The sequence below is a fragment of the Oncorhynchus tshawytscha genome, unplaced genomic scaffold, assembly GCF_018296145.1.
Source record: "Oncorhynchus tshawytscha isolate Ot180627B unplaced genomic scaffold, Otsh_v2.0 Un_contig_7373_pilon_pilon, whole genome shotgun sequence".
In the NCBI taxonomy this organism is placed as follows: Eukaryota; Metazoa; Chordata; class Actinopteri; order Salmoniformes; family Salmonidae; genus Oncorhynchus; species Oncorhynchus tshawytscha.
This window is the reverse complement of record NW_024609262.1, coordinates 16514-30000: the sequence shown is the minus strand read 5'-3', so window position 1 is coordinate 30000 and position 13487 is coordinate 16514. Positions and strand designations below refer to the sequence as shown.

Below are 13487 nucleotides of genomic sequence, written 5' to 3'. Positions count from 1 at the left end.
CACTGAGGTGTTGAAAGCATCGCTCACTGAGGTGTTGAAAGCATCGCTCACTGAGGTGAAAGCATTCACTGAGGTGTTGAAAGCATCGCTCACTGAGGTGTTGAAAGCATCGCTCACTGAGGTGTTGAAAGCATCGCTCACTGAGGTGTTCACTCACTGAGGTGTTGAAAGCATCGCTCACTGAGGTGTTGAAAGCATCGCTCACTGAGGTGTTGAAAGCATCGCTCACTGAGGTGTTGAAAGCATCGCTCACTGCTGAAAGCACTGACTGAGGTGTTGAAAGCATCGCTCACTGAGGTGTTGAAAGCATCGCTCACTGCGGTGTTGAAAGCATCGGTCGCCGCTCACTGAGATGTTGAAAGCATCGGTCGCTGCTCACTGAGATGTTGAAAGCATCGGGTGTTGAAAGCGCCGCTCACTGAGGTGTTGAAAGCATCGGTCGCTGCTCACTGAGATGTTGAAAGCATCGGTCACTGAGGTGTTGAAAGCATCGGTCACTGAGGTGTTGAACTGAGGTGTTGAAAGCATCGGTCACTGAGGTGTTGAAAAGCATCGGTCGCTGCTCACTGAGGTGTTGAAAGCATCGGTCGCTGCCCACTGAGATGTTGAAAGCATCGGTCGCCGCTCACTGAGGTGTTGAAAGCATCGGTCACCGCTCACTGAGGTGTTGAAAGCATCGGTCACTGAGGTGTTGAAAGCATCGGTCACCGCTCACTGCGGTGTTGAAAGCATCGGTCACCGCTCACTGAGGTGTTGAAAGCATCGGTCACCGCTCACTGAGGTGTTGAAAGCATCGGTCACCGCTCACTGAGGTGTTGAAAGCATCGGTCACTGAGGTGTTGAAAGCATCGGTCACCGCTCACTGCGGTGTTGAAAGCATCGGTCACCGCTCACTGAGGTGTTGAAAGCATCGGTCACTGAGGTGTTGAAAGCATCGGTCACCGTTCACTGAGGTGTTGAAAGCATCGGTCACTGCCGCTCACTGAGGTGTTGAAAGCATCGGTCGCCGCTCACTGAGGTGTTGAAAGCATCGGTCACCGCTCACTGAGGTGTTGAAAGCATCGGTCGCCGCTCACTGAGGTGTTGAAAGCATCGGTCACCGCTCACTGAGGTGTTGAAAGCATCGGGTCGCCGCTCACTGAGGTGTTGAAAGCATCGGTCGCTCGCTCACTGAGGTGTTGAAAGCACTGAGGTGTTGAAAGCATCGGTCACTCGCTCACTGACTGGTGTGTGAAAGCATCGGTCACTGAGGTGTTGAAAGCATCGGTCTCACTGAGGTGTTGAAAGCATCGGTCACTGAGGTGTTGAAAGCATCGGTCACTGAGGTGTTGAAAGCACTGACTGAGGTGTTGAAAGCATCGGTCACTGAGGTGTTGAAAGCATCGGTCACTGAGGTGTTGAAAGCATCGGTCGCTGAGGTGTTGAAAGCATCACTCACTGAGGTGTTGAAAGCATCGGTCGCCGCTCACTGAGGTGTTGAAAGCATCGCTCACTGAGGTGTTGAAAGCATCGGTCGCCGCTCACTGAGGTGTTGAAAGCATCGGTTGCTGCTCGCTCACTGCTCACTGAGATGTTGAAAGCATCGGTCACCGCTCACTGAGGTGTTGAAAGCATCGGTCGCTGCTCACTGAGGTGTTGAAAGCATCGGTCGCCGCTCACTGAGGTGTTGAAAGCATCGGTCGCCGCTCACTGAGGTGTTGAAAGCATCGGTCGCCGCTCACTGAGGTGTTGAAAGCATCGGTCGCCGCTCACTGAGGTGTTGAAAGCATCGGTCACTGAGGTGTTGAAAGCATCGGTCACTCACTGAGGTGTTGAAAGCATCGGTCACTGAGGTGTTGAAAGCATCGGTCACTGAGGTGTTGTTGTTGAAAGCATCGCTCACTGAGGTGTTGAAAGCATCGGTCACCGCTCACTGAGGTGTTGAAAGCATCGGTCACTGAGGTGTTGAAAGCATCGCTCACTGAGGTGTTGAAAGCATCGCTCACTGAGGTGTTGAAAGCATCGGTCACTGAGGTGTTGAAAGCATCGCACTGAGGTGTCACCGCTCACTGAGGTGTTGAAAGCATCGGTCACTGAGGTGTTGAAAGCATCGCTCACTGAGGTGTTGAAAGCATCGCTCACTGAGGTGTTGAAAGCACTGAGGTGTTGAAAGCATCGCTCACTGAGGTGTTGAAAGCATCGCTCACTGAGGTGTTGAAAGCATCGGGTCGCTGCTCACTGAGGTGTTGAAAGCATCGGTCGCCGCTCACTGAGATGTTGAAAGCATCGGTCGCCGCTCACTGAGGTGTTGAAAGCATCGGTCGCCGCTCACTGAGGTGTTGAAAGCATCGGTCGCCGCTCACTGAGGTGTTGAAAGCATCGGTCGCCGCTCACTGAGGTGTTGAAAGCATCGGTCACCGCTCACTGAGGTGTTGAAAGCATCGGTCACTGCTCACTGAGGTGTTGAAAGCATCGGTCGCCGCTCACTGAGGTGTTGCCTGAAATAAAATGTTGCGAATGGCCCATCTGTGGTAAATGTACCGTTTTGTGAAACACCAAAAAACAACGTCCGGGACAGGACCAACATCTTGTGCTTGCTGGGGTGTCGCCGACCACGTCGCCCCTCAATGGTCTGAATGTCCGTCCGTGTGGTCGACACGCTGTTTTGTAAAACAGGCCTTTGGCTTTATTGGTCCTGATTCCCCGAGTCCTAAAATCAATTAGTCTATTTTTATTAAGCTCTGGGTTTATTTTACGATGTGTTTACGCGGTGGGAAATGAATGCAGACTTATTTATTTAAATACTTTTCGCTATAAAATCAGCTTGTTAAAAATAATTGACAGATACAAACTTGAAATCGCTGATCATGACAACGGGGTGAAACTCCTTGGGACAACAGTTGTGATTTTCCACTCTGACCCGTCAAGTTTTCGGGACGTGTTGTAAACAGGACAGCTCTTTTAGTGTGTTGCCATTTTAGGGTACTGGCTCTTTTTCAGAGAAACATGCAGGATTTTAAAAAGTGTCCTGTCTCGTTACATTGTCATCCATTTTTATCTCTAGCCTGTAGACGACAGAAAAGGCCACCTCCTCTCTCTCTCTACCACATCTTCATCTGCTACGTGATTTATAGGAGGCCATTTTCTTTGGACTGAATGTTGGAGGAGTCTCTTCAAAAGCCCCCTGGAGAGGAGCGCTGGGAATGGACAAGACACCTCTGCCTTTTGACCAAATGGGCCACTGTTTATCAAAGGCACATTAGCGCTCACCTTAAAAAGCCCCTATGAGAGAGAGTGGCGTTGTTTTGTGGCAGAATTAGGTGAGGGTTTTATGTGTTGTTAGAGAGCTGCGTCTTGGGTTAGTTCAGCTCAGAAAAGGCTGGCCTCGTCAATCTGCGGAGACGGATGCCTCATGAGCGGGTCGTCTGTGGTGGTTTATGTTTCAGTCTGAGGTGGCCTCGTCAATCTGCGGAGACGGATGCCTCATGAGCGGGTCGTCTGTGGTGGTTTATGTTTCAGTCTGAGGTGGCCTGGTCAATCTGCGGCCGTGGAGACGGATGCCTCATGAGCGGGTCGTCTGTGGTGGTTTATGTTTCAGTCTGAGGTGGCCTGGTCAATGAGCGGGTCGTCTGTGGTGGTTTATGTTTCAGTCTGAGGTGGCCTGGTCAATCTGCGGCCGTGGAGACGGATGCCTCATGAGCGGGTCGTCTGTGGTGGTTTATGTTTCAGTCTGAGGTGGGTTTTTATCTGGTTAAGTTAGTGATGTAATACTTTACACAATATTTCCTTTTGTACATATAAGAGGTGAAACAGGGAATTCAAGACCAGACTGGAAACTCAACGCTCTTTCCTGCTCCCTATTCCTGTGTGATTAGTAGTCTATATTATAATACAACACCTTAACACTCCCTTGTCTCTCCCCCCCCCCTCTCCTGTCTCTCTCTCTCTCCCCCCCCCGTCTCTCTCCCTCCCCCCTCCTGTCTCTCTCTCTCTCCCTCCTCCCCTTCATTCAGAGTTACCTGAAAGAGATTCTGCGTGACATCGGCATCTACAACGTGAAGGGAACCCACAAGAACACGTGGGAGCTGAAGCCAGAGTACAGACACTACCAGGGAGGAGAGGAGGAGGAGAAGGAGACCGACGACTAGCCTGGTCTGGGACCTCCAGCCTCCTAGATAGCTCACCACTAGGAGGACGACCTCCAGCCTCCTAGATAGCTCACCACTAGGAGGACGACTAGCCTGGTCTGTGACCTCCAGCCTCCTAGAGAGCTCACCACTAGGAGAAGGACGACTAGCCTGGTCTGTGACCTCCAGCCTCCTAGAGAGCTCACCACTAGGAGAAGGACGACTAGCCTGGTCTGGGGCCTCCTCGAGAGCGTCGTTTTGGTTTTTATAGACTTAAATGTTTTTTAATGATGTAGAGAAATAAAGTTGTCAAGCTACTGATGTGTTGTTCAGTTAGGACCCCCGGTCCTATACTACATGTCCCAAGTGACACCCTATTCCCTATACAGTGCACTACTTTAAACCAGGACCCTGGTCAAATTTAGTGTACTATTTAGGGAATAGGGTGCCACTTTGGGGACACGTGTGAAGGATTCCTACTATTCTGACCAGTGAGGTGCTTTAGGTTCATCTCACCTGGGCCACTGTGACGTTTATTCCTGTGTGTTTGTGGGATCTGACCGATCCGTTTGATCAGGAAGTGATCGGTTTACAGACACGTCAACCAAGGATCAATACGTACAAGTTGTTTATAAAGTGATTAATGACTTTTGGAATAAAATAAAAATGTTTTTGTAAAAAATTAATCTACTAGTCTGCTTTTCTTTAGAGATGAGGTGTTACTCTTGTAGAGATGTGATCTCACTAGTCTGCGTGCAGTTGGATAACTGGAAGGTCCTGAGCAGAAATATGACTGGGAGTCCTGATCTAGGATCAGGTTCCTGATAAGCCACCAATAGAACCGGAGGTCATCTGTATCGTGTCTGACTGGGAGTCCTGATCTAGGATCAGGTTCCTGATAAGCCACCAATAGAACCGGAGGTCATCTTTATCGTGTCCGACTGGGAGTCCTGATCTAGGATCAGGTTCCTGATAAGCCACCAATAGAACCGGAGGTCATCTTTATCGTGTCCGACTGGGAGTCCTGATCTAGGATCAGGTTCCTGATAAGCCACCAATAGAACCGGAGGTCATCTGTATCGTGTCTGACTGGGAGTCCTGATCTAGGATCAGGTTCCTGATAAGCCACCAATAGAACCGGAGGTCATCTTTATCGTGTCCGACTGGGAGTCCTGATCTAGGATCAGGTTCCTGATAAGCCACCAATAGAACCGGAGGTCCTCTGTATCAAGTGTCTGACTTGGGAGTGCTGACCTAGGAACAGATCCCACCTATCCATGGAAACCTAAAACTGATCCTAGACCAGCCGTCCTACCGAGACACTTGATATAAATACAGGATGGGATTCCTTCTATGACCCGTCAGATGTTTTAAAACTAGAGGATTTATATCTGGATGAACCCAGCCCAGAGGGAAACTGATCCTAGACCAGCCTTCAGGATGGGATTACTTCTAAAACTAGAGGATTTCTCTCTGTCTGGATGAACCCAGCCCAGAGGGAAACTGATCCTAGACCAGCCTTCAGGATGGGATTCCTTCTAAAACTAGAGGATTTATATCTGTCTGGATGAACCCAGCCCAGAGGGAAACTGATCCTAGACCAGCCTTCAGGATGGGATTCCTAAAACTAGAGGATTTATATCTGTCTGGATGAACCCACGGCCATGTTTGAGAGCATCAACACTGATGTATCATGGGTAAATTATGACTACTGTACACAATATCGAACAGATATATACACACGATGCCAGATGATCAGTCAGTTGACTCACCTTTAAAGTCGGCCGCCATGCCGAACACAGTATGGACCCATCAGAACAGGGACCAGAACCCAATGTTAACCAACACAGTATGGACCCATCAGAACAGGGACCAGAACCCAATGTTAACCAACACAGTATGGACCCATCAGAACAGGGACCAGAACCCAATGTTAACCAACACAGTATGGACCCATCAGAACAGGGACAGAACCCAATGTTTACCAACAGTACGGACCCAACAGACCCCCCATCAGAACAGGGTTTCCTGGCCCTCTGCCCAGGGACCAGAACCCAATGTTAACCAACACAGTATGGACCCAACAGATCCCCATCAGAACAGGGACCAGAACCCAATGTTAACACAGTATGGACCCATCAGAACAGGGTTTCCTGACCCTCTGCCCAGGGACCAGCAGTCGTGTCGTATTTGTTGTTGCCCCACACTGGCCCACCGGACCCAATGAGCCACGGGCTTGATAAGTGGACCAATGGAATCACGTGTTCTGGTTCAGGGCAACAGCTACGCGAGACGTCTGGTGCCCCCCCCCACCCCCGAGCAGAGACAGAGGGGGAGGGGGGTTACTGTATCAGAGTGAACGCAGACGGCACAGAGGACGGTTGTATTTCGGCCAATAGGCCCGTTTATTTCACAACATAGTGTCAATGAGTCCTTTACAATTGTGTGAGAGAGCAAGGTGGGAGCTTAATGTAGCTGGACATCTGATGGAAGTCACCGCGCACACAGCAGCCTAGCCGGTTCAATCCACGGTGGGGGGACGGTCCTGACCGACGACCGTCTGTTTAGAGACAGGGCCTGGCGTCTCCCCCGGGAGGCCAGATGTGGGGGACGAAGAGAAGGTTGGGGCCCAAAAAAATAAAAAAAACTTGGGATTAAAAGAAAGACAAGTCTGTTCCAGGTGTTGGGAGGGATACAGGCAGGGTCAGTCTGTCCATGATCGGGGCGGCGGTCGCTACGGTAACAAGCAGGCAGGGCAGGGTCAGTCTGTCCATGATCAGGGGCGGTGGTAGCTATGGTAACAAGCAGACACGCTCCCTCCGGTCCAGGCACTTCTGTTAGACATCCGGATGGTTTACTGCAGAGAGGAAACAGAGGAGAGACTATTACCCACGCGGAGATGGACAGAGGAGAGACTACTACCCACGTGGAGATGGACAGAGGAGAGACTACTACCCACGTGGAGATGGACAGAGGAGAGACTACTACCCACGTGGAGATGGACAGAGGAGAGACTACTACCCACGTGGAGATGGACAGAGGAGAGACTACTACCCACGTGGAGATGGACAGAGGAGAGACTACTACCCACGTGGAGATGGACAGAGGAGAGACTACTACCCACGTGGAGATGGACAGAGGAGAGACTACTACCCACGTGGAGATGATGGAGAGACTACTACCCACGAGGAGAGACTACTACCCACGTGGAGATGGACAGAGGAGAGACTACTACCCACGTGGAGATGGACAGAGGAGAGACTACTACCCATGTGGAGATGGACAGAGGAGAGACTACTACCCACGTGGAGATGGACAGAGGAGAGACTACTACCCATGTGGAGATGGATAGCAGAGACAGAGGAGAGACTACTACCCACGTGGAGGGGATAGCGGAGACAGGAGAGACTACTACCCACATGGAGGGGATAGCGGGGTCTGAGACAGGAGAGACTACTACCCACGTGGAGGGGATAGCTACCCACGGGAGACAGGAGAGACTACTACCCACGTGGAGGGGATGGAGACAGGAGAGACTACTACCCACGTGGAGGGGATAGCGGAGACAGGAGAGACTACTACCCACGTGGAGGGGATAGCGGAGACAGGAGACTACTACCCACGTGGAGATGGATAGAGGTATTAGGTGTGTCTGATTGGTCAAAAGTAGTCAACTAGAAAGTGAATAGGGGTGCCATTTGGGACAACACCCTAATCAACGGCTCTTGCCTCTGTCTGGGCAGTACCACCTCTGGTAAACACCTTGTGTTCCTCTTCTCTATCCGTACAGCCACTCAGTCAGGCAGTCGGGGAAAGTCAAGGGAATATTTCATTTAGCATCCAATTGCAAACCCAGAAGTCACAGTGGAGAACTTCAGGTCTATCAGATGAATGCATGGGCTTAGTATTCAGAGTGTGGTGTGCCTGGTATCTTAAATAGCACCCTATTCCCTATATATAGTGCACTACTTTAGACCAGGGCCCTATATAGTGCACTACTTTAGACCAGGGCCCTATATAGTGCACTACTTTAGACCAGGGCCCTATATAGTGCACTACTTTAGACCAGGGCCCTATATAGTGCACTACTTTAGACCAGGGCCCTATATAGTGCACTACTTTAGACCAGGGCCCTATATAGTGCACTACTTTAGACCAGGGCCCTATAGATGAATGCACTACTTAGTACCAGGGCCCTATATAGTGCTACTTTAGACCAGGGCCCTATATAGTGCACTACTTTAGACCAGGGCCCTATATAGTGCACTACTTTAGACCAGGGCCCTATATAGTGCACTACTTTAGACCAGGGCCCTATATAGTGCACTACTTTAGACCAGGGCCCTATATAGTGCACTACTTTAGACCAGGGCCCTATATAGTGCACTACTTTAGACCAGAGCCCTATATAGTGCACTACTTTAGACCAGAGCCCTATATAGTGCACTACTTTAGACCAGAGCCCTATATAGTGCACTACTTTAGACCAGAGCCCTATATAGTGCACTACTTTAGACCAGAGCCCTATATAGTGCACTACTTTAGACCAGAGCCCTACATAGTACACTACTTTAGACCAGGGCCCTATATAGTGCACTACTTTAGACCAGAGCCCTATATAGTGCACTACTTTAGACCAGAGCCCTACATAGTACACTACTTTAGACCAGGGCCCTATATAGTACACTACTTTAGACCACTGGTGTACCATATGGGACAAAGTGAATCAAAAAACACCCACAGAAACAGGCCGACACCCACAGAAACAGGCCGACACCCACAGAAACAGGCCGACACCCACAGAAACAGGCCGACACCCACAGAAACAGGCCGACACCCACAGAAACAGGCCGACACCCACAGAAACAGGCCGACACCCACAGAAACAGGGGGGTCCGACACCCACAGAAACAGTCTAGGTCTAAAGTAGTGCACTATATACACTGGGAATAGGGTTCTATAGGGCCCTGGTCTGCAAAGTAGTGCACTATGTAGGGAATAGGGTTCTATAGGGCCCTGGTCTAAACTAGCTTTACTACTATAGGGAATGGGTTCTATAGGGCTCTGGTCTAAAGTAGTGCACTATATAGGGAATAGGGTTCTGGGCCCTGGTCTAAAGTAGTTCACTATATAGGGAATAGGGTTCTATAGGGCCCTGGTCTAAAGTAGTGCACTATATAGGGAATAGGGTTCTATAGGGCCCTGGTCTAAAGTAGTGCACTATGTAGGGAATAGGGTTCTATAGGGCCCTGGTCTAAAGTAGTGCACTATGTAGGGAATAGGGTTCTATAGGGCTCTGGTCTAAAGTAGTGCACTATGTAGGGAATAGGGTTCTATAGGGCCCTGGTCTAAAGTAGTGCACTATGTAGGGAATAGGGTTCTATAGGGCTCTGGTCTAAAGTAGTGCACTATATAGGGAATAGGGTTCTATAGGGCCCTGGTCTAAAGTAGTGCACTATATAGGGAATAGGGTTCTATAGGGCTCTGGTCTAAAGTAGTGCACTATGTAGGGAATAGGGTTCTATAGGGCTCTGGTCTAAAGTAGTGCACTATGTAGGGAATAGGGTTCTATAGGGCCCTGGTCTAAAGTAGTGCACTATGTAGGGAATAGGGTTCTATAGGGCTCTGGTCTAAAGTAGTGCACTATATAGGGAATAGGGTTCTGGTCTAAAGTAGTGCACTATATAGGGAATAGGGTTCTATAGGGCTCTGGTCTAAAGTAGTGCACTATGTAGGGAATAGGGTTCTATAGGGTTCTGGTCTAAAGTAGTGCACTATATAGGGAATAGGGTTCTATAGGGCCCTGGTCTAAAGTAGTGCACTATATAGGGAATAGGGTTCTGGTCTAAAGTAGGCACTATATAGGGAATAGGGTTCTATAGGGCCCTGGTCTAAAGTAGTGCACTATACAGGGAATAGGGTTCTATAGGGCTCTGGTCTAAAGTAGTGCACTATATAGGGAATAGGGTTCTAGGGTTCTGGTCTAAAGTAGTGCACTATATAGGGAATAGGGTTCTATAGGGCCCTGGTCTAAAATAGTGCACTATATAGGGAATAGGGTTCTGGTCTAAAGTAGTGCACTATATAGGGAATAGGGTTCTATAGGGCCCTGGTCTAAAGTAGTGCACTATGTAGGGAATAGGGTTCTATAGGGCTCTGGTCTAAAGTAGTGCACTATATAGGGAACAGGGTTCTATAGGGTCCTGGTCTAAAGTAGTGCACTATATATAGGGAATAGGGTTCTATAGGGCCCTGGTCTAAAGTAGTGCACTATATAGGGAATAGGGTTCTATAGGGCCCTGGTCTAAAGTAGTGCACTATAAAGGGAATAGGGTTCTATAGGGCTCTGGTCTAAAGTAGTACACTATATAGGGAATAGGGTTCTATAGGGATCTGGTCTAAAGTAGTGCACTATATAGGGAATAGGGTTCTATTTGGTCTAAAGTAGTGCACTATATAGGGAATAGGCTTCTATAGGGCCCTGGTCTAAAGTAGTGCACTATATAGGGAATAGGGTTCTATAGGGCCCTGGTCTAAAGTAGTGCACTACATAGGGAATAGGGTTCTATAGGGCCCTGGTCTAAAGTAGTGCACTATATAGGGAATAGGGTTCTATAGGGCCCTGGTCTAAAGTAGTGCACTATGTATAGGGAATAGGGTTCTATAGGGCCCTGGTCTAAGTAGTGCACTATATATAGGGAATAGGGTTCTGGTCTAAAGTAGTGCACTATGTATAGGGAATAGGGTTCTATAGGGCTCTGGTCTAAAGTAGTGCACTATATAGGGAATAGGGTTCTATAGGGCCCTGGTCTAAAGTAGTGCACTATATATAGGGAATAGGGTTCTATAGGGCCCTGGTCTAAAGTTGTGCACTATATAGGGAAGAGGGTTCTATAGGGCCCTGGTCTAAAGTAGTGCACTATATAGGGAATAGGGTTCTATAGGGCCCTGGTCTAAAGTAGTGCACTATATAGGGAATAGGGTTCTATAGGGCCCTGGTCTAAAGTAGTGCACTATGTATAGGGAATAGGGTTCTATAGGGCCCTGGTCTAAAGTAGTGCACTATATAGGGAATAGGGTTCTATAGGGCTCTGGTCTAAAGTAGTGCACTATATAGGGAATAGGGTTCTATAGGGCCCTGGTCTAAAGTAGTGCACTATATAGGGAATAGGGTTCTATAGGGCTCTGGTCTAAAGTAGTGCACTATATAGGGAATAGGGTTCTATAGGGCTCTGGTCTAAAGTAGTGCACTATATAGGGAATAGGGTTCTATAGGGCCCTGGTCTAAAGTAGTGCACTATATAGGGAATAGGGTTCTATAGGGCCCTGGTCTAAAGTAGTGCACTATATAGGGAATAGGGTTCTATAGGGCCCTGGTCTAAAGTAGTGTCACTATATAGGGAATAGGGTTCTATAGGGCTGGTCTAAAGTAGACAGTGGGTCCCTATCCCCTACAGAGAACCAGACAGTCCTCCGTCCCCTACAGAGAACCAGACAGTCCTCCGTCCCCTACAGAGAACCAGACAGTCCTCCGTCCCCTACAGAGAACCAGACAGTCCTCCGTCCCCTACAGAGAACCAGACAGTCCTCCGTCCCCTACAGAGAACCAGACAGTCCTCCGTCCCCTACAGAGAACCAGACAGTCCTCCGTCCCCTACAGAGAACCAGACAGTCCTCCGTCCCCTACAGAGAACCAGACAGTCCTCCGTCCCCTACAGAGAACCAGACAGTCCTCCGTCCCCTACCCCAGTACAGAGAACCAGACAGTCCTCCGTCCCCTACAGAGAACCAGACAGTCCTCCGTCCCCTACAGAGAACCAGACAGTCCTCCGTCCCCTACAGAGAACCAGACAGTCCTCCGTCCCCTACAGAGAACCAGACAGTCCTCCGTCCCCTACAGAGAACCAGACAGTCCTCCGTCCCCTACAGAGAACCAGACAGTCCTCCGTCCCCAGTCCTCCGTCCCCTACAGAGAACCAGACAGTCCTCCGTCCCCTACAGAGAACCAGACAGTCCTCCGTCCCCTACAGAGAACCAGACAGTCCTCCGTCCCCTACAGAGAACCAGACAGTCCCCCTCCGTCCCCTACAGAGAACCAGACAGTCCTCCGAGAACCAGACAGCCCTCCGTCCCCAGACAGCCCTACAGAGAACCAGACAGCCCTCCGTCCCCTACAGAGAACCAGACAGTCCCCGTCCGTCCCCTACAGAGAACCAGACAGTCCTCCGTCCCCTACAGAGAACCAGACAGTCCTCCGTCCCCCCTACAGAGAACCAGACAGACAGCCTCCCCCCTCAGAGAACCAGACAGCCCTCCCCCCTACAGAGAACCAGACAGTCCTCCGTCCCCTACAGAGAACCAGACAGCCCTCCGTCCCCTACAGAGAACCAGACAGCCCTCCGTCCCCTACAGAGAACCAGACAGCCCTCCGTCCCCTACAGAGAACCAGACTCCGTCCCCTACAGAGAACCAGACAGCCCTCCGTCCCCTACAGAGAACCAGACAGCCCTCCGTCCCCTACAGAGAACCAGACAGCCCTCCGTCCCCTACAGAGAACCAGACAGCCCTCCGTCCCCTACAGAGAACCAGACAGTCCTCCGTCCCCTACAGAGAACCAGACAGCCCTCCGTCCCCTACAGAGAACCAGACAGCCCTCCGTCCCCTACAGAGAACCAGACAGCCCTCCGTCCCCTACAGAGAACCAGACAGCCCTCCGTCCCCTACAGAGAACCAGACAGTCCTCCGTCCCCTACAGAGAACCAGACAGCCTCCGTCCCCTACAGAGAACCAGACAGTCCTCCGTCCCCTACAGAGAACCAGACAGTCCTCCGTCCCTGTACAGAGAACCAGACAGTCCTCCGTCCCCTACAGAGAACCAGACAGTCCTCCGTCCCCTACAGAGAAACCAGACAGTCCTCCGTCCCCTACAGAGAACCAGACAGTCCTCCGTCGTCACAGAGAACCAGACAGTCCCCCGATCCCCTCAGATCCAGACAGTCTTTGAAGAAACCAGACAGTCCTCCGTCCCCCTCAGAGAACCAGACAGTCCCGGTAACTTAGCAGAGCCAGGCGCCCCAGTTCATGGACTCACCGTCCTCACCTGAAGAACTGGAGAAGAGGAGCAGGTCACGTGATCAACAGGACATACAAGGAGACACTGTTCAGAGGAAGAGAGGCCCGTTTGGAACAAACCACAACCCCCCCCTACAGATACAAACGCCAAAGTGTAAGCCAGCGACTTGACAACGTACTCCGGTAAAATACAGATGTTAGTGTCATAGGTCACAGCCTCTAAAGGTGTCCTGAGATCATCACTGTACAGCGTCCATTTCAACCAGCCCCCATTCATCCAATATAAAACAGTGTCCATTTCAACCAGCC

General features: G+C 50.3%; 1 protein-coding gene and 1 non-coding gene across 6 annotated transcripts in view; one reads left to right on the top strand and one right to left on the bottom strand.

Annotated features, from left to right (window-relative positions):
- The window catches only part of gtf2f2a (general transcription factor IIF, polypeptide 2a), a 12598-nt gene extending 7810 nt beyond the window's left edge, over positions 1–4788 (top strand). For 4 of the 5 annotated variants that reach the window (XM_042314679.1, XM_042314676.1, XM_042314674.1 and 1 more), the window contains one exon: positions 3993–4788. In XM_042314679.1, the coding sequence (XP_042170613.1) occupies positions 3993–4127 (135 nt within the window). In that variant the 3' untranslated portion in view covers positions 4128–4788. The remainder of the gene's footprint in view (positions 1–3992) is intronic. The other variant, XM_042314675.1, reaches the window with a different exon arrangement.
- A 3079-nt stretch (positions 4789–7867) lies between these two features.
- Positions 7868–8003, bottom strand: LOC121844507. Its single transcript, XR_006082016.1, has one exon. It is a non-coding gene; the product is annotated as a small nucleolar RNA SNORA31 (small nucleolar RNA).
- Between the last annotated feature and the right edge of the window lie 5484 nt (positions 8004–13487).